The 21,827-nt window shown below is 37.0% G+C and overlaps 1 protein-coding gene across 8 annotated transcripts in view; it reads left to right on the top strand.

Annotated features, from left to right (window-relative positions):
* Window positions 1–21,827, top strand: part of TMCC1 (transmembrane and coiled-coil domain family 1) — a 202,611-nt gene that overhangs the window by 39,972 nt on the left and 140,812 nt on the right. For 6 of the 8 annotated variants that reach the window (XM_023741340.1, XM_023741382.1, XM_023741248.1 and 3 more), the window contains one exon: window positions 949–5,420. In XM_023741340.1, coding sequence (XP_023597108.1) covers window positions 4,857–5,420 — 564 coding nt within the window. In that variant the 5' untranslated portion in view covers window positions 949–4,856. The remainder of the gene's footprint in view (window positions 1–948; window positions 5,421–21,827) is intronic. The other 2 variants (XM_004368356.2, XM_023741199.1) reach the window with 1 other exon arrangement.

The raw sequence follows: 21,827 nt of genomic DNA, 5'->3' as shown, positions 1-21,827 counted from the left end.
CCTCTGTTGTGATCCTGGTCAGAGCAGTCGGTGGTAGCCGGGCACCATCTAGCTGTACTGGACTCAGTCCGGTGGAGGCCTTGGTAGCTGTGGTCCATTAGTCCTTCGGACTAATCTTTTCCTTGTATCCTGTTGTCTTCATTCTCCCGTGCTCCCGAAGGGATGAGACCAGTGGAGTATCTTAGATGGCTGCTCACGGGCTTTTAAGACCCCAGACACTACTCACCAAGGTAGAATGTAGATAGCACTTAATTTTTGTGCTATTTTTCTTATATTTCAAGTATGTGAATCTTATTTTTCATCCTAGATTGTCAGTTTCTTGAGGGCAGGCTCATACACTCTATTTGGTCTGTATAATGCTGGGCGTATAGGAGATGCTGAAAAAATACTTGCCTGATTGAATTACTTCTCTGATAATGCCTGTCAGCTAGTTTCCCAGGAAAGTTTGAATTTCAGTGTGTCTTTATTCTCAGTTGTACATTCTGGATATAGTTTTCATAGTTGCCTGTGAATACAAAATTGCAGATACAGAATTGGAAGCTACTTGAAAAAATATTTGCTTATAAAATTATGTTGTTTTTATGTACTTATTTTACATTTTATATTAAGATTAGAAATAATGGAATCTTCATTTCTAATTCAGTATAGTGTTAAAATATTCATTGCTACTTATGACATATGCCACTTTTTTAAGTGCTAACAAGTTACTATTCTTTTTCAAAAGTACCTTTTGTTTTTAATTACAATTTTTCTTGATTACATTTAAAAAAAAAAATTAAAATACATTTTGAAAAGTGCTAGAAAAAATTAACCTAATCTTACCAGTGAGAGATAAGCACTGTTAACAATTTTGTTATATGTATATTTAGTTTTTTCCTAGATATCTATAATAGATAACTTTGCCTCTCTAAATTTATCACTTTATAATTCTTAATGTTTGCTTTTCAGCTTATCCTAAAAGGATCCTGTAAACCTTAGAAGTGCTTGAGGACGAGTGATAAAGGCAAGTACCCAAATCTTTATGGTTAGTAAAATTAACTTTGTTCGTGTCCAAACCAAAAAGCTTTGATCACCAAATCTATCATCAAAACAATAAAAAATTGGAAAGAAAAATTTGAAAAAAAGAAGAAAGATAATTTGTATATAATTTGGAATGGTCTTGTAGATTACCCTTAACATTTGACAGAACTTTAAAAACATAATTTTTTCTTATTTCTAATATTAATTCAGAACAACTTATTTCCTAAGTGTGAACTGGTGGTATATTATTATATCTTTGGCAAAACTGGTAGAAAAATTAATTGTTCAAAATTCTGAGAATTTAACAGAATTTGCTGAAATGCCTTGTCTGTAGGTGACTGCCTTTCACTCCTTTTTTTTCCTTTTTACTCCTTTCTTCCTTTCCCCTTTTTCCCAGACCCTCTTTTCTCTTTCCACACTTTTTTTTAGGTTTGCTTATAAGAACCTTACTTTTCAGAGAAGCTGAGTAAATAAAAGAAAGGGCAAAATTTCTTTCTTAACAAAGCACATTTGGCTTTGCAGTTGAACTTGTTTGTGTTAAACCAGGGACCTCAATATAGTTACTTGGGGAATTTTATAAATTGAGCAACAATTATTATTTATTTGAGTTTTACTACAGAAGAAAATAGAGGCATCCTAAAAAACTGTGTATTAAATTCCTTTAGTGCTTGTATTCTTACTGTCAGCAGTTTTATAGAATTCTTAATTATTACGGCATTCCAGTTTTTTGTATTTTTGGCACAGAATTTGAACTTCCATAATATTTGGCATCTGTTGAAAGGTAGCCTAAAGATTTCCTGTTAGCCTACAAAAAAATTTATCAAGCTTCAAAATTTTGACCATTTTTTTTGTTTGTGCTGATACTACAGCAGTAATGCAGACGATAGCTGTAAGTGTAAGTACCAAATTGTGTTTTTATAAGCAATGCAATAGATTTTTTGTTTGTTTCAAAATTGTTATGTTACAACCTAATGTTAAAAGCTCATTTTGGGTTTCTTTAGGGCTCCATGATTTGGGAGCCTATACTAGTTAATATGGTAAAGGCAAGTCTGGCCTTCAGAAATCCCAGAATTCATTACTATTCTGTTACTTAATCTTTGCAGCTGTGAAGACAGCCTGTATAAGCCTTGACTCAGAAATTGATACCTTCCTAGCTAGGTTTTTTCTTGGGAAATGCTGGCATTTGCTTGTCATCAATCATTATTTAGAATTATTTGAAAATAAATGATATAGAAGTGCTAGTACAATTTCAATTGAAGTTAACTACTGACATTTTAAATGTACCATGTTCTCCATTTATTTTTAGTAAGAAGCCGCTTGATTAGTTTATAACATTGCCCAAAGAAACAGATTTGTTGAGTAATAAGTTCCTAATATCTTTGTATATGAAACAAGTAGGTTATTTGGTATCTCAGCTAACCTTGACATCATTCCTTTATTCGTGGAATGTTTTAATGTCATGGGATAAACTTCTTTTATAAATTTTTCTTCCAACAGCAACAACAACAAAGCAGTTGTATTATTTAGCTAATGTAGTACAAAGAAGAAAAAAAGTAAACTACCTCCTCGTTATCAGTGTGTTGCTTTCACATCCTCCTATCTTTTCAGGGTCATTTAGTGCAAAAAGAGACTAGTTGATGTACACTGCTACTGGATTAGCATATCTTAGTTTCATAGCCCACTTTACTCTGTGTAGCTCAGTGCTTTTCAAGAGTGGAAATACTTCAGTAACTATTACTCTGCCAGATAAACTCATGAGAAAAAATGAGGATAATTAAGTATATACACTGTTGACAAAATTTTTCCCACAGTGAGTCCCAGAAAACTTAAGCAGGGACCAAGGCAGCCATTACTCTCATAAGGGGTGAGGGTTTCTTTCTTGGCTCTCCCAAAGGGAAAGAAACCCCCCAAAAAACCAAACGCGTTGCTGTGGAGTCCATTCCTACTCATAGCGACCCTATATGACACAGAAGAACTGCCCCATAGGGTTTCCAAGGAGCACCTGGTGGATTAAGGGGGGAGAAAAAAGGCAATGCACCGTCAGGAAAAGGGTGAGATACCACAGTGATAAGGCACGATTTCAGTGGGGCCACAAAGAATTTTGGCTAAAGGCAGTGACATTTCCTATCTTCTCGGTTGCTCCTCATTTGCCTAGTTTGGGAACAAAGAATTCTGTGGCATTTAAAAAGTAGGAGGGTACTGGTGAGAGACAAATGTCTCTAACTTGTGTTCCTGTTTATGCTCCTGAGTCATGACGAGGTCAGGAGATGGGGAAATAGGCATGAGAGAATATAGACTGTGAAGCCGCAATGCCAGGAACTAGGCATCTGTATCATATGGTAAAAAAGTCTTCCGAGACTAGTCGGCAGGAAACAGTCTCTAGTGGATTTGCATTCCTGTTCCTCCAGTAGCCTTGAGTTCATAGTGAACTCTTACATCCAGTTAATTTTTGACTTCTAGATTGCCACTTGATGGCAAGACATACTCCAGAATAGGACCAGCATAATAACTTCAGTGGTGGTAACTTAGATTGTTCAAGGTACTTGACAGTATTGGGAGTTTTAAAGCCCTTTAAACAGAAAGTTGAGGAAAAATATGAAAATAAAGAATCTCCTATGCAATATTTTGTCCTCCGTAGCAAATTCTGTATATTAATACAGTTTTGTTTTTTATAGTTGCAGAAACTCAATTAAAAAAAAGAACTTTCTATTATGAAAAATCTCAGCCCATGCCATGCCCCTTCCCCCCTTTTTATGCATGTGATCTCAGTAATTGTGCTGATCTTAACATCTCTTAGTTTCAGCTTCCTTTTAATTTCCTGCATTTAATACTGGTGTGTGGTTGCTATTTGACCTTTCTCTACTTTTTCGTCATACCCAGTTACTGTATTAGTTCTCTGCTTTTGAGTTTGTGTGGATATATGGGAAGCTTTTGTCAAGGATGACACTATTCAGAGAAGGGGATTTCTTTGAATCCCCTTTCTTGATAGCTGGTACTGAGCAAAGCTGTAGCCTTTCTAAAGTCTCATTCTATCTGGACCATTCACTCACATGGTGCCAGAAAGGTCATTTGTACTTCAGTAGAAAGTTCAACTTGTAGGATTTGTATTTCCTTTGCCTCTTCAGAAGAGCAAACTTGTCACTTCTAGTTACCAGTGAACTTGATGACTGTGAATGGTAACAAGAAATACCTGTTTTTCATTAAAATCCACATACAGTTAGATTGAAGTATCTACTTTTCACTATTGTTGTTTGAATTTACTCTGCTGGGTTTCAGCATATGAATAATTAACTGAAGTGACGAATGAGAGGGGTTAAATTGCCTCAGCTTGGCTGAACACACTGGATGGTCTTTTCTCTCTTGATTTCCCAAGCAGTGGCTGTTCTGTCAACTGCTGTTGTGGTGTTCAGTCCAAGATGGCTCCTGTAGTATCCAATTCTTCATATATTGAAACTTGTAGGGATTTTTTTTTTTTAAACATTGCTTTTTTCATTTCCTGTGTACTTGCTCTGGGCTTTTTCTCCTATTCTAGAAAATAATCATTATCCACTATCTAGAAAACTGTCTTTTAATCTTTTGATTAAAGGTTGCTTAATGATAGTGCCTATTTGTTTGGCTAGCTGCATGTTTTTCTTTGTTGTAACACTGGAGTTTCTGCATGGATTTATAATATGAGATTCTTTTTTATTTTTATTTTCTTATACATTAGATAGGCATGAAGCCTCCGTCTCACAGCTGCATGTGTAGTAACTGTTGAAGCAAATGCCTACCTAATTTGGCAGTCTTGGTGTGTTTAAAAATTTTTGAGTTTGCAAATAAGCATATTAAGTCTACTGATGGAGCCTTCTGGCGGTGAACAGTTTTATGAGGACCCTGATCCTGGAGGCAAATCCCAAGATGCAGAGGCCAGAAAGCAGACAGACTCAGAACAGAAATTGTCTAAAATGACCCACAATGCTTTGGAGAACATTAATGTGATTGGCCAAGGCTTGAAGCATCTCTTCCAGCACCAGCGCAGGAGGTCATCAGTGTCTCCTCATGATGTGCAGCAAATTCAGGCAGATCCAGAACCTGAAATGGATCTGGAAAGCCAGAACGCATGTGCTGAGATTGATGGTGTCCCCACACACCCCACAGCTCTGAATCGAGTCCTGCAGCAGATCCGAGTGCCACCCAAGATGAAGAGAGGGACAAGCTTACATAGTAGGCGGGGCAAGCCAGAGGCCCCAAAGGGAAGTCCTCAAATCAACAGGAAATCTGGTCAGGAGATGGCAGCTGTTATGCAGTCAGGCCGGCCCAGGTCTTCATCCACAACTGATGCTCCTACCAGCTCGGCTATGATGGAAATAGCTTGTGCTGCTGCTGCATGTCTACCAGGAGAGGAGGTAACTGCAGAGCGGGTAAGTCTGTTTGATTTTCTTTTTTTGCTAACGTATTGTTCTCTGTGTCTAGGACTTTCCAAATTGTTCTTTGGGAACAAACAGCGGTATCTTAGCAAGTACTTCAAAGGTGTAGTTTCCTTTTTCATTAAATAAATGGAATGAATAGTAATAATTCTAGCTAATGAGTGCTTATAATTAATATTCCTTTTTCCTTCCTTATTGCTATGTTTTATTTTACCCTTTTGCTAAAGCATTAAGTATGCTTCATGTGCTTTTTTTGTACTAATGGCTCAGTTTTATGATAGAGGAACAAAGAAGCTTTATTATTGTTGTTTTGATTTTACATATGGAAATGACTTTAATGGAGGTAGTGAGCAAAATTCTAGAGTCTGGGTTTTGTCAGTGCTTAGCATGAAAATATTCTAAATTACTTACAATTTTAATACCCACTGAATGACGTCATCAGCATTCAGTATACATTTTGAAGAGCACCTGTATTATTACACTTTGCTATTAATAAGCAGGTTTTTTTTAGGTCTATCTGGAAAGGAGAGGTAGGCATAATAAACTTAGGGGAAACTCCTTCCATATAACTCTCACTTCACCTCTCAGTTATGTTAGTTGAGGCCAGTGGAAGAAAACTCAGGTGCATGTGGCCAGGCAAGTAGTGAGTGGACTTTAGGTGTTAATGGGGGTAATTTAGGACTGCCAGAGCTTCTGATTTTTCAAGAGATACTGGCAATCTAGAGGAGGAAATTTCTTTGTTTTTAGCACGTTACCCAGTCCAAAGTGAACATACTTGTGGGCCAAGTCTGCCCTGTAAGTCATCATCTGGCTACCTTTTGGTTTTGCTTTCATGTATTCCCTGAGGCTTTTATGATAGTTAAGTCACTTTCATTCTGTGTCTGCTTCTGGCACAGTTAAGTTTATTTTATTCCGTATTAACTTGCCTGAAATCTAAATATTGAATCTAGTACCTTTAAACCTCTCCTACCTAAATGTGATATTAAGAACAAACAAACTGGTAATGAGCAGTTAATCACTTTAATTAAGAAATTAAACTTGTCAGAATAATGATGTAAATTAAAATTTTAAAAGTCCAGATAAGGAAAAGTAGCATATATCTGTGAGCACAATAGTTATATCTTTGAAATAAAAAGGACGTTTGATTATCGATTACCCAACTTAGTTGGCAATAAAGACCGACAGTGCAGCCATATAACATGTCTTAATCTGTTCAGTCTTTACCAGAGAAGATTATGAAATGTGTTAATAATGATTCTGGGATTGCAGGCTTTTATGTTAAAAAGAAAAAGTATGTAAGTAAAGCATATTGGAAAACTTCTGTAGAAAGAGAGCCAAGTAATAACTTCTTTTGTTGTTTGTTTTGTCTCTTTAATGTTTTTTTTGTTGACTTAATTGGCATATAAGGAGCCTTGGAGGTACAGTGGTCAGTTCCTAACTGAAGGGTCGGCAGTTCGAACCCACCAGCCACTCTGCAGGAGAAAGATGTGATAATCTGCTTCCACAAAGATTTATAGCCTTGGAGACCCTTTGGGGCAGTTCTACCCTGTCCTGTAGGGTTGCTATGAGTTGGAATTGACTCAATGACAGGGGGTTTGGTTTTTGTTTTTGGTTTAATTGGCATATACTCACAAAAAAAATCCACAAATTTAAAGTGTACAATTTGATTAGTTTTGATAAATGTAGTCATGTAAAAACACAGTCCTGATACAGAACATTTCTGTCACCCCAGAATAATCCCTCATGTCCCTTTGCTGCAGTCTATTCCCTCTTCCCCAAATCCTGATCCCAGATAACCACTAATCTGCTTTCTATCACTATAGTTTTGCCTTTTTAGAATTTCATATAAATGGGATCATACAATATGCAGTCTTTTGCGTTTGATGTCTTTCAGTTAGCATAATGCTTTTTGAGATTCAGCCGTGTTGCATGTCTTGATAATTTGTTCCTTTTTATTACTGAGTAGTAGTCCATTGTATATCTATTTGTTTATTCATTCATCAGCTGGTGGACATTTAGGTTGTTTCCAGTTTCTGCCTGTAATGAATTAAAGTGCCATGAACTTTTGTATATAGGTCTTTGTGTGGACACATTTTCATTTCTCTGCATTATATGATAAGTTATACTTAAATAAAATGGCTGTATCATTTTGGGTTCTTACCAGCAGTATATGAAAGTTCCAGTTGTTCCACATCCTTGCCAATATTTGGCATTGCAAGTCTTTTTAATTTTAGCCATTCTAGTGTGTGTGTAGTGGTCTCATACTGAGGTTTTCTAATTTGCATTATCCTAGCGACTAATGACATAAATGAGTCCCTGGGTGACACAAATGGTTAAAAACTTGACTGCTAACCAAAAGATTGATGGTTTGAATCCACCTGGAGGTGCCTTGGAAGAAAGGCCTGGTGATCTGCTTCCAAAAGGTCACAGCCTTGAAAACCCTATGGAGTGCAGTTCTACTCTGCAACACATGGGTTGCCCGGAGTTGGAATTGACTCCACGGCAACGTTTTTTTTTTTTTTTTAAGTGGTATATACTGGTATCTAGTGGTAGTGATTATAATAATCACCCCTATCACCAGTTGCCATGAAGTCTGCTCTGACTCGTGGTGACTCCATGTGTGTCAAAGTAGAACTGTGCTCCATAGGGTTTTCAATGGTTGATTTTTCAGAAGTAGATTGGCAGGCCTTTCTTCCAAGATGCCTGTGGGCAGATTGGAACCTCCAGCCTTTTGGTTAGCAGCCAAGCATATTAACCGTTTGCACCAGGCAGGGACTCTGATAATAATGACAGCTACTATTTATTGTGTGATAGCTACTGTTTATTGTGTATTTATTATGTGGCAGGCACTGTGTTTAAACAGTTTATGTAATTGTCTCATTAATTCTAAAACAGCCTTATATTTTGGTAAGATAGATTGTATTTGCTCCTTTTTACAGACAACACAGCAGAGGCATAGAGAAGTCAAGTATGTGCATGGTTTCACAACTAGAATGCTTCAGAGCTGAAATAGTAAATCTAGGTCATTCATTTTTTTGATCGGATATTTTTTAGTAACTTCTGTGTGCCTGGCACCATCTGACTTCAAAGGCTGCTTTTATCCACTACATCATACTGTCTTCCCACTTTGACATATTGGACATTGGTCTAAGTACCTGAGAGATAAAAAGAAGGTACAGGGATTTCATGTTTTTCTTCCTGCACTTTAAAATGTTAACAACTTTGTTGGTAAATACGTGCTAGAAGTAATCAGCTAATGACATTTAATTTATGAAAGTTCAGGGTTAGTATTTTATATTTAAGATGATCTTATTTCAGATTCCTCTGTTAGATTGAAAAAAAAAAAATGACCACCGTCTAAGAATTTTTTCTATCATACCTACAATTTATGTTTAAAGTTTGCCATGGTATCTCTGAAAACTTTTTAATCCTTTTGTTGTTGTTGTTAGGTGCTGTCGAGTCGATTCCGACTCACAGCGACACTAGGACAGAGTAGAACTGCCGTATAGGGTTTCCAAGGAGCAGCTAGTAGATTTGAACTGCCGAACTTTTGGTTAGCAGCCAAGCTTTTAACCACTACGCCACCAGGGCTCCTATTTGATCCTAGGCTTAGTGAAATTATAGTCTAGTTGGAGATACAGCAAACAGTATAATGCAGATCTATCTGATAAGTGATAATAGAAAAGTTGAGAAGAGAAAGATCATTTGAGGATTGAAGTGAATAAAAAGTTTAATGGAATAGGAAATAGGTGCTTTGAGTTGGGTCTTGTAGGAGAAAAAGGATTTAGATGGATACATGAGTATGTGGTGGTGGGAGAGGGGTTATATCTGATCAGGGAATGACACAAGCAAGGAAAACAAAATATATTAGTGGGATAGTAAATAGAGTGGAGTGGCCAAATAAGCATGCATGTTAGCGGCCTTGGATGCTTTTTGGAGTGAGATGGGGGTATAAACTTCGCTCTTCTTTTCATCTCATATCATCTAATCAACTTATTTGATCAAACTTATGAATGCCTGTTATATGCAAGACATTCTGAAAAATGCTGTCATGAATATAAAGGTGCATAACACTTGATCCGAGCTCTTAAGACTCCTATAATCTAGCAGGAAAGGTAAGATATATACATATAAAGGAAAGTAAGGTGTGAAGTACTTATAAAACACTTTGACATTAATGTTCTCGTTCGGTCTTCACTGACAACCTGAGAGTTATCCTGACCTTGGAAGCTCCTCAGTCACTTGGTCCCCAAAGTTGACCCTATTCTCCATTCCTAAATCACTGCCCTAGTCTGGGCCTTCATCCATCTCATTGCCCCTTTACATCCTTTCTCCACAGTGCATGCAGCCTGAGAGAACTGTCTAAAATGCAAAACAAATTGTGTCATTTCTCCTGCTTAAAAACCCTTCAGGCTCCATACTGCTTGAGAGATGAAGACAGTTCTTAACATGACATACAAAACCTTCCATGATTTAGCACATGCCGACTTCTTGAACTTTATTTCATGCCACTTCCTGCTTTATACTTTATATTCCAGCAGTTAGCACTCCTTTCCTACACTTTTTATTCTTCCTCCAAAGTTTTTCATATTTCTATATCTTGGTTTATACTTCCATTCAGTCATTCATTCAGCAAATATATTTTGAATATGTGATATGTGCTAGGCACTGTGGATACCATGATGAGCAAAAACGGTGTAGTCTTCATAGTTCTTACTGTCATGAAGTTTATAGTTGAATGGGGACACATATTAAGCAAATAAATCACTCAAACAAATCTAATCTTTCAACCGTGACTAGTGCTACAAGAACCAGGGTAGATTTCTCTAAGGAAGTGACAGAGATCTAAAGGAGCCTGTTGCTGTCAAGTCATTTCCAACTGAGAGCAACCCTATAAAACAGAGTAGAACTGCCCGGTAGGGTTTCCAAGGCTATAATCTTTATGGAAGCAGACTGTCACATCTTTCTCCCGTGAAGCAGCTGGTGGGTTTGAACCACTGACCTTTCAGTTAGCAGCCGAGCGCTTAAAAACTGCACCACCAGGGCTCCTCATCTAAAGGATGAGCAGAGGTAATTTGGCAACAGGAAAGGAGGGAACTGCAGGTGCAAAGCAAGTTTGCTGAATATAAGGGATGGAATGAGGGGGTGTGGTGTTATGTGTAAGGCTGGAGAGATGGGTAGGAACCAGGTCATACAGAGGCTTGCAGACAGTGTTAAGAAGTTCTTCCCAAGAGGAAGGAGAAGCATTGAAGGGTTTTTAAGCACGGGGCAACATCAAATTTGTGATTAGAAAATATCACTATGCTTATAGCATGGATAATGGGTTGGAGTAGGTTCAGACTGAATGCACGTAGACAGGCTAGAAAGTTATCATAACAGTCCAGATAAGAGATGATGGCAGTGTGGGTCAAGGAAGTGATGTTGAAAGTGGAGAGCAGAGTTACCTGAGAGCAAAAATTATGCCTTATTCATATTTGAATTTCCCATGCTGTCATGGATTGAATTGTGTCCCCCAAAAAATGTGTGTAGCAACTTGGCTAGGTCATGATTCCTAGTATTGTATGATTGTGTTATCTGATGTGATGTCCTTATGTGTTGTAAACTCTACCACTATGATGAGATTATATGTGATCTCCTCATGTGTTGTAAATTCTATCACTGTGATGAGGTTATACTGATGAGGTTGACAAGATCAGTGTCTTAATGCAATCTCTTTTGAGATATAAAAGAGAGAAGCAAGCAGAGACACCTGGGAACCTCATACCACCAAGAAAGCAGTGCTGGGAGCAGAGCACGTCCTTTGGACCTGAGGTTCCTGCGCAGAGAAGCTCCCAGACCAAAGGAAGGAAGATTGATGACACAGACCTTCCTCCAGAGCCAAAGGAGAAAGCATTCCCCTGGAGCTGATGCCCTGAATTTGGACTTGTAGACTACTGGACTGTGAGAGAATAAATTTCTCCTTGTTAAAACCATCCACTTGTAGTATTTCTGTTGGAGCAGCACTAGATGACTGAGACACATGCCTAATATTTATACCCTTGGTTTGTCCAGTGAATTAGGGAGTAATTAGTAAATAGACATGGGGGGCAAGAAAGGATGTCTAATGAGTTTCAGAATGTACATTGATAAATTTTTGGAGTAAGCTTTTATTCGGTCATCCATCAGTATTAAGTACCTACTGTGTGCTAGGCAATGTTCCAGGTAGTTGGGATATATCAGAGAACAGAACAAAGATTCCTGCCCCTGTGGAGCTTACTGTGCATTGAAGGGGACAGACAATATATGATAGCTATAATAAATGTTATGTTAGAAGGTGATAAATACTATGGAAAAAAGAAAAAAATTAGAGCAGAGTAAGAGAGCAGGAGTGTGTGTGGTAGGGGTGAGTTGCAGTGTAAAATAGGATGGTAAGGGTAGGCCTCTTTGATAAGGTGGTATTTGAGTAAAGACCAGAAGGAAATGAAAGAGTTAGCCGTGTGGCTGTCTGGGGGATGAGTATTCTAAGCAGATGAGGTAACTCTAGGGTGAGAGCCTGCCTGACATGTTAAAGGACTAGCAAGGAGGCCAGTATGGTAAAGCAGAGTGAGCAAGGGGGATAGTTGTTAAGAGATGAGGTCAGGGTCACAGGTGACCAAATGTGCCAAATGGGTGAGGAGCAATGCTTGGAACAGTTCTTTCTAATGAGAATTTGATCTGTATGTATTATTTAAACTTTGGTTATTTGGTTCAAGTGTTAGCACTTTTCACCTCATATGTTATCTGTAGCTTTCATAATAATCATGTTAAGTTGCCTATTCTAAGGTGTTGTTTCAGGTGACCCTTTCTCCTGAAGCGTATTTGTTCTTTCTCACATTCTATGTATGTGCATATACAAACACACTAAACTATTTATACTCTCCAGATAAATTTCTAAATATGTAAATCTGAGTTGTCTTCATTAAATGAGACATTTCTTTATAACAGCTTTTTACTCTACCAATAACTAAGCATGTCTTGTTGTTAGTTGCTGTAGAGTTGGCTCCTGACTCATGGTGACCTTATGTACAACAGAACGAAAAGTTGCCTGTCCTGTACCATCTTCATGATCCTTGATATGTTTGAGTCCATTGTTTCAGCTATTGTGTCAATCCAAAGTATCTCTTAAGTACCCCTAAATTGGAGATCAGCATTTTTAGAGATATAGGAGATACATATAAATCATGTTATAGCTTATTCTCAAAGACTTTACAGGCTTGTGGAGGAGGCAAATTTACATATGCGGCAATTAAAGAAGCAGTGTGGTGTGGTATGACCAAGACCAGAAATTAGGAGCCTGTGGCTTTATATTCTAGTCCTGTTTCTGTTACTGAATATCAGTTTGACCTTAAATAAATTCTGTAGTATTCATTTTCTTTGTTTTCAAGATGAGGTCATTGTACCACATAATATTAAATGTTACTTCTAATTTGGAAATGCCATAAATTAAACTTGCTGTGCTTCCCAGTATTTTTCATGGCACACAGAAAATTAAAATATTTGTACAGCACACCAGGGTAAACCGATGAGTTGTTAACAGCTGAGTCTGTTGATCCAGCCATCACCCTACCTTCTTCCAGGTCACCTGGAGAGCTAAGATGCAATATCTATAGCACACTTATAGTCCATTCTCAGCAGTTTAAAAAGCTTTGTTAGAAAACAATATATAATCAGATGATACAGAAAGTAAGGGCAGTAGAAGTTAAGAGAAAGGAGAGCTGAGTATGGGCTAAAGTTATTGAGAAGGGGCTTTATAGAGATGGAGTCCCTGGGTAGTACAAACAGTTAACATGCTTAGCTGCTAACCCAAAGGTTGGAGATTCGAGTCCACCCAGAAGTACCTTGGGAGAAAGGCCTGGTGGTCTACTTCTGAAAAACCAGCCATTGAAAACCCTATGGGGCATAGTCCTACTCAGACACACATGGAGTCACCATGAGTTGGACTCAACTTGATGGCAGTGGGTTTGTTTTTATAGAGAAGGTGCTCCTTGAGAATGTCTTAGGAGTGTGAGGCTTAATCAGTATAGATCTTCTCCATCATAAGACAACACAGTACGTGCAAATCCCAAATTTCAAAATAGTTGAGATGTGCTTTAAAAAAGAAGAAGAAAATACAAAACCTCTAATTGCGAGCCTCTGGAGAGCTAGGACCATGCATTAGCTAGTTGTCTTTATAGCCCCTGTAGGACTCTGGTATCTAACCAGTATGAGAACTAGTAATGAATGATAAGATTGAAAGAGTATATGATTATATATAGCTGATTTAAAAAACTTCAGTTTAGGGGAAAAGTCTTTGATTTAGCAATATACTTATGAAACTAAATCATTTTAATGATGTGATTAAAAATAGCCCTCATTGTAGATTTTTTTTCCTAGTAATTCTTTCTTGTGTTTTTGTGAGAATTTACACAGCAAATTAGGTTCCCATTTAACAATTTCTACACAAATTATTCAGTGGCATTGATTACATGTTTCATAATGTGTTAAAATTCTTATTAATTCCATTCTGGTGGTCACATGATTTTTTTTTTTCCTTCTAAATTTTATTTATTTTGTTGTTGAGAGTATACACAGCAAAATATACAGCAATTCAGCAGTTTCTACATGTACAATTTAGTGACACTGATTACATTCTTCGAGTTGTGCAACCATTCTCACCCTTTTTTTCTGAATTGTTTCTTCCCTATTAACATAAATTCACTGCCCCCTAAGGTTCCTATCTAACCTTTCCAGTGGCTATTGTCAATTTGATCCTGTATAGGTAGTTCTTAAAAGAACATAATGCTCAAGGCAGACCTTTTCTTACTAGTTAAGCTAAACTGTTGTTTGGTTTTAAGAAGACTTCAAGGAATATGTTTGGTTTAAGTTTTAAAGATTAACTCAGGGCAGTAGTTTCAGGGGTTCACCTACCCTCCATGGCTCCAGAAAGTCTGTAGTCCATGAGAATTTGAAATTCTGGTTCTGCATTTTCCCCCTTTTGATGAGAATTCTTCTATAGAATCTTTGATCAAAATGTTCAGTAATGGTAGCCAGGCACCATCCAGTTCTTCTGGTCTTATGGCAAAGGAGGCAGTTGTTCATGGAGACAATTAGCCACACATTCCATATCCTCCTTCTATTCCTAACTCCTCCTTCCTCTGTTGCTCCAGGTGAATAGAGACTAATTGTTTTGCCTTGGATGGCCACTTGCAAGCTTTTAAGACCCCAGGCACTACACAAAGAACTAGGAGGTAGAACAGAAGCACTAAACATATTAGGCCACTTAAATGGGATGTACCATGCAACCATGACCCTAAACCTTCAAACCAAGAAACCCAGATCCCATGAGTGTTTGGTTGTACGTAAGCAGCGTCAGCAGCTACTTGTTTTGTGTATCATTGTTGTATTGTTGTAAATATATCTATCACAGAACTTCTGTCAATTCAACTTCTTCTAGATATACAACTTACTGGCAGACATTACAATAATCAGCTGTGCCGCACTACCCTTAAGCAGTGTGAGTTTTCCATCACCATTAACGCCCCTTTTCTCCCTCCCTCCCACCTGGTAACCGCTAATAAACTTTGTTCTCTATACATTTGCCTTTTCTTGTCTTTTTATATAAGTGACCAAAAAAACCAAACCCATTGCCGTCAAGTCAATTCCAACTCATAGTGAACCTGTAGGACAGAGTAAAACTGCCCCATAGGGTTTCCAAGCCTGTAAATCTTTATGGAAGCAGACTGCCACGTCTTTCTCCCACCGCACTGATTTTTGAAAGATGGGGTTTCATGTTGAAAATAATATGTTAGATTTTTTTTTGAATACTCATGCTCAAGATGGAATAAAACAGGAAAAAAATCAGCTAAGCATTTTAAAAAATCCTTTTAGAAGGATTAGGGAGCTCAGCCAAGAAGTTACTGTCATGTAGTATAGGCAGTTTACCAATTTATAAAACAACATTCAGTTGTTTCTGTGGGAAAAGTACTTTTGAATTCCAGTGGTAGAAGCAGTTGCAGATTCCCAGGCTAGCCTAAAAGGCCCTTTCCTCCCAAACTAGCGAAATATTGTGTACACTGTTGCACTATCACAGTGGTAATTACATAGTGAAATGATACAAATCAGTGCTACCGAAATACCCGTTATTATACCCCTTATTGTATAAAACAGTAACAATGAATAAGTATATGTTTTGCCATAGATTCTGATAAGAAAGAGTAAGCTTAATTAGAGAGGGTAAGTCTGAGGTTACTGATCCTGGTTCTCTGTTAAGGCTAATTTCACTTCAGTACTCAACTATGTCATGTTCCTGCTTTCAGATGAATTCAGGAAAAGCCTAATATAACTTTACAGTGTAGACAGAAGGAAAGGGACTTTTTTGAAGTGTTTGGCTATATTTGGAAAGTAAAGAAAAGAGGACAGGGTTTGAAGAAGTTGCATGTGTTCAACTGAAGGGACATTTCTAAGCTATGAGCATAACCAGAAAGCTTGGTCTGCTCTTCTCCCTAGGTGGAAGAAATAAGGTTGTGGGAAGGATAATTGCTATCGTTGGCCACCAGGTGGTATCCCTGGGCCAGGATCCATAGGAGGAAGTGAGGTGATGGTGTAGCTGACAGGATATTGATAAAAACCCATTGCCGTCGAGTTGATTGCAACTCATAGTGCCCCTATGAGATGGAGTAGAACTGCCCCATAGGATTTCCAAGGAGCAGCTGGTGGATTCGAACTGCTGACCTTTTGGTTAGTAGCCTGAGCTCTTAACCACTGTACCACCAGAGCCCCTGTAATTTGAAAAGTAACTAGTACAGGAGATCATTAGGATATGGGATAGATAAAGCACAGTGACTATGATAAAGTAGTGGTAGGTGCTCTTTGTTAATATTGAACTGAATTGGTAATTATGAAAATGGAATAGACAGTAGAAGAGTAGGTAGGATTTAATAACAACGTTAGAACAAAAATATTAATGGTTAAAAAAAAAATGAAACTCCAAAGTACTGCTTGGGACGACCGGTAAGATAATAGTGTCCATTTTCCCACCAAATGGTTGAAAAATTACATTTTTTGATGAGAACCAATAAAGATCTCTGGTTTATATATATTTAGTGTCAGTTAGGTGGCTGACAATGTCAGGTGAGTGTCTTATAGGCAGTTCCTAGTATGGGACTGGAGAGTGTTGATACATTGTGAAAAATGTAACCAGTGTCACTAAACAATATGTGTAGAAATTATTAAATGGGAACCTAATTTGCTGTATAAACTTTCACCAAATACACAATAAAATACTATAATTAAAAAATTTGGGACTGGAAAAGTGGGAATAAGCATTTTGACTTTTTAGTTGTTCTGCATTAAAGGCACTTTGTAAAAGCAAAACCTGATTGCCGCTCCCAGTTTCCTTTAACGTATAGTATAAGTGTTCATATAGTGGCCCAAAAGATATTTTGATTCTCCTTAATGTTCTTATATAGATATTTAATATTATTGCTCTAAGAGTAAAATTGAAGGTGTGGATAAAAGTGTTCTTGAGCCTTGGTAAATTTGTTATGCAAAGTTTATCATCATAGGGATGCTTTTTAAAGTTTTTTGTTTTTTTTTTTAAATCTCAGCTACATTCTTTTTGTCTAGAAGCAGTAACTGTTATGTTGAAGGCTCAATACAAAGTAGAGTTCACTCTTTAAGTTAAACTTGACTTTCTTTTCCTTTACACTACAAAGTAATCATAGGCTTTACAGTAATTAGACCCCTAAAGGAATATAGTATGTGGCCTAACTTCTCCTTTCCCCTTTTATTTGGGTACTTTACAGCATCCTTGAATCTTGGGGGGGGGGGGAGAATTTTGACATCTAAAGCCCACTGCTCTTGTTTATCCAGAACACTGATACAAGATCTTGCCTTGTGACTATTAACTTCCACAGACGATCGCTAGATAGCTAGGTAGGTTGCAAAATCATGTATTATGTAAGATCATTACCAGAGCAGATTGTTTTTCTTTAGGGATCACAGCACAACATTTTATCTCAAAAAAGATAGGCAGTTTTGGCAAGTTAGCACAACGCTAGGCTTAGTATTTGTTAAAAATTGATTTATTTTGATGTTACGTCATCATGACCTGTGATCCTGTTGGTCAGTGGGAGCAGGCTAGAGTTCAGTTTTGAACTTTTATACTTCAGGGTCACAATTAATATTTATTATGCATTAATTTGTGTCTCTAATTTTATATCTAGATAGATATCTGAAAAAATCTTTTTGCTAAATAGAATCATTTTAAATATATGAAATAATTTGTTATAAAAATTAATTTTATGGCAGGTATTTTTGTAGAAAGAATTAGCAAGGATTTATTGATTTATATATTATAAAAATAATCTATCTCCAGAAAAAAATCAAGTCAAACGTTTCTGAAGAACTGAAAGTACACTTTTATCTTATCATAGGAACATCTTACTGGGATAAGGAGGCTTGATTCAGATTTCAAAATTATAGTAAAGAGGAAGCTAAGAATTCAAAACTCTTGGGTTGCAAAATGAGTGACTTGCAACACATATTATTTTCAGCCAATAGACCACTGGCTGTTGCCAAGTGACTAGCAAGACTTGTAAATAGTTAAACCTTAAGAGATAATCCTAATTGAACTTCTCGTTTTACAGGCCTGGAATGTTGTAACTTGCTCAAGGTTATACAGCAAATTATGAGGGATGCCAGGACCAGATTCCTGGATTCCCTCTGATTCCGTGTCCAACACTGTTGCCTATGTTAGAAATTTGAAGAATACCATTTCTGTCAAGCAGAGGAAAAGAAAAGGAGAAAAGAAAGTTTTTCCTCCTATCAAATATTGGCTTCCTAGATCATTTTGTTTGAATGAGGGCAGAGATCTGAGTCCAGTGACAAAGGCTGACTTCATCGTTACCCTTGTTTGATTTCTTATGTTACTACTTTTAAATAACTGGGGTCAGTTTTTTCAGATCGGTAGCAATGGAAATAAAATACTGTAATGATTCCCTAGAGTTATTTAATTCCTTTCATCATTAAAATATGATCAGTGACATTCTGGATTCTCTGATGTTGAAACAAAATAATGGGCAAAAAGAGTAATTAATTATTTACTGTGCGTAAAACAAGACCTCTTATTTTTGGTGAGATGGCCAATTAAATAAGCAATCTCTGTGGAGCTATTTCTGCATCAAGAGGTTGCAGGTTGGGTGGAGAAGAGAGCCCACGATTAAATCTCACACTATCTACAATATAATGTTACAGAATTACAGATAGTTAAGAAAGGGAGCTCAAGGGGGATGAGCCATCCCTCTGTTGTCTTTCATATTGCCTTAAGAGACCAAGAAACTTACCTTGGAAATACTGAATTTTAATGACCTATTCAATCTTTATCATGTAGTTGTTAGTATTCTTTGCAATAATGTTTTATTGAAGTGAATTTGTTTTAAAATTATTATATGGGCTCATATTCAACGTTTGTTGAGTAGCTAATATGCGTAAGAACTTTTTCATATGTATTATGTAATTTGATTTGCATGTCAGCCTTTTGTGGTAGATGTGATCCCGTTTTAACTACTAAAGTAATTAGGACTTAGGGAAATTTAAAAACTTTCCTAAGACCAGAGAGCTAGAAAATAGCTAACTCCAAGTCCTTTGCTTATTGTACTATAGCACAAGTGCCTCAGTATTGATAATTTTTATCATATCCTCAGTGTGGGGAATGTAACATAAAGGTAGATAGTGTAGAAAGTGTTAGAAGGAGCTAGACTGCTAACTAGTTAGGAAGATACGCCTCTGTAGACAGATTTTTCTAAAACACATTAAAAAAAATAAACAACTGATCTTAGCTAGTAAAGGAGGATTTGAGGCCCAATAATCAACTCTTAAAGTAAAAACTAATAAAGTAGAAACTTAGATTAAAAAAAAAAAAGTTTCCTCACTGCTGTCCATATCTGTATCAAAAAGCCACAGTGATTAATATGGGGAAGATAATAGAATTTCAAATTGTCATGCTGTCCAGATTTTCTGGAGCCATGGGGGATGGACAAACCCCTGAAACTGTTGTCCTGAGATAATCTTTAAAATTCATACCGAAAATATCCCCTGAAGTCTTCTTGAAACCAAACTATAGTTTAGCTAAGCTAGTAAAAAATAATCTGTCTTGACCATTATGCTCTTTTACGAGCTATCCATATGGGATCAAAGTGACAACAGCAACTTGAAAGAATAGACGGGAACCTTAGGAGGTAGTGAGTTTATGTTAATGGGGGAGGAACAACTCAGAAAAGGAGAATGAGAATGATTGCACAACTTGAAGAATGTAATCAATGTTACTGAATTGTACATGTAGAAACGGTTGAATTAGTGTTAAGTTTTGCTGTGTATATTCTCAACGGCAACAAAAAGCCACAGTGAAATTGCTAACAAGTCACCACAGTCAGTTTACAGGCCTCCAAACAGTGCTTAAAAGTAGGAAATGAGAGGTAATTGACTGATTTTTCTTCCACTGTAATCTGACTGGCGGGTATTCTGGTAGTTAGTAGCAGTGATTAGAGGCCTTGGTTGTGCAATGGTTAAGTGCTCGGCTGCCAACCAAAAGGTCAGAGGTTTGAACCTACCAGCCACTCCACAGGAGAAAAGATCTGGTGATCTGCTCCTATGAAGATTACAGCCTAGGAATCCAGTTCTACGCTGTCACATGGGGTGACTATGAGTCGATATCGGCTCCATGGCAAACAACAGCAGTGATTATTTTAAATTCTCTGCCCTTTGCCCCACATGCCAAGTTGTTGTAATCATCTGGAGGAATAAGACAAGAGTGCTGGAGTCTTGTCGGAAGAAAGTTCCACTTCTCCTTTTGAGCCTTTCATTAACAAAAAATTTTAGACTGGGAGCGACTTCTAAGTTCATCTTATTCAGCTCTGTAACATTCTCCCCAAATAGTTGTCTGACCTCTTAGAATTTCCCAAAGCAGCCCATTCTACTTGTGGATGCCTTTGTTAGGAAAGTTTAACATATTAAACTGAAATCTGGTTCCATATATTTCTCCACTTAGGATTAATCAGAATATATAATGTCTTTACAGGCATGAAGTGCCTTCATATATTTAAAGCACAATGTGCCTCTCTCCTGAATATTCTCTTCTCCAGGTTAATAATCCCTAGTTCTTTGGGATGTTCTTTTATGTCATAATTTTGAATACTTAGTTGTATTTGTCCATCAATTCTGACTATTGTAGTTCTTCAGTATTCCTCTTCATTTGTCCTCAAAACAGAATACAATGCTCAGACATGGTTACAGCAGTGACCAGAGCTGAGCTATCGCTTTCCTAATTTCTCAGGTACTATAGGTAGGCCCCGATTATGATATATTCTAGTTATGACTGTACTTATGTCTTTTTTTGTACATCTTATTGTTAGTAATATGTACTACGTACAATGTTGCAGTGTTTAATTTGCTGATGTTATCATTCTGAGATGTTAACTTCCAGATGTTCAAAGATCAGATTTATAAAGATACTGATAATAAAAGGCACTAATAATGAAAACTAAAAAAAAAAGGTATTCAACTTACCTCAAAATTGACTTATGATGAAATCATCGGGTTGGAACTCCATGATAAGTCGGGGACTACCTGTATATTACTTCCTTTGGTATGCACAACTCTGTTTTGAAATTGTTTCTTTTTATAATCTGACTAATTTTTTTATATCATCTTTAATTTTCATTTCATGAAACTCATAGAATTTAATTCGGAGCATTTGAAGTTTTTATAGGTAGTGCTTTCAGAATATAGATGTTTAGGGATATTGAGAATGTTAGGGAAAAAATCCTTTTCTAGAGAATTTATCTCGTTTCTAAAATAGTTATTTTTTTCCTTCAAAATTTTATTTGTTTTGTTGTTGTTGAGAATATACACAGCAAAACACTCACTAAGTCAACGGTTTCTACATGTACAGCTTAGTGACATTGATTACAATCTCCGAGTTGTACAGCCATTCTCACGCCCCATTTCTGTGTTGTTCCTCCCTCATTAACATGAACCTACTGCCCTCTAAGGTTCCTATCTAATCTTTCTAGTTGCTGTTGTAAATTTGATCCCATATAGATAGTTCTTACAAGAACATAATGCTCAAAGCAGACATTTTTTACTAGTTAAGCTAAACTGTTGTTTGATTTTAAGATGACTTCAGAGGATATTTTTGGATTAAGGTTTAAATATTATTCAGGCCAATAGTTTAGGGGTTTATCCAATTCCATGGCTCCACAGTAAAATACTCACTTTTAAGAGTGAGCTGTTTCTCAGAAGAAAACATTCTTTGATGGTTACGAGGGTGGGGAGGGAGGGTGAGGGTTATTTACTAACTAGATAGTAGATAAGAATTATCTTAGGTGAAGGGAAGGACAGCACACA

Source organism: Trichechus manatus, unplaced genomic scaffold (genome assembly GCF_000243295.1).
Source record: "Trichechus manatus latirostris isolate Lorelei unplaced genomic scaffold, TriManLat1.0 scaffold00001, whole genome shotgun sequence".
In the NCBI taxonomy this organism is placed as follows: Eukaryota; Metazoa; Chordata; class Mammalia; order Sirenia; family Trichechidae; genus Trichechus; species Trichechus manatus.
This window is presented reverse-complemented; position numbering and strand designations above follow the sequence as displayed.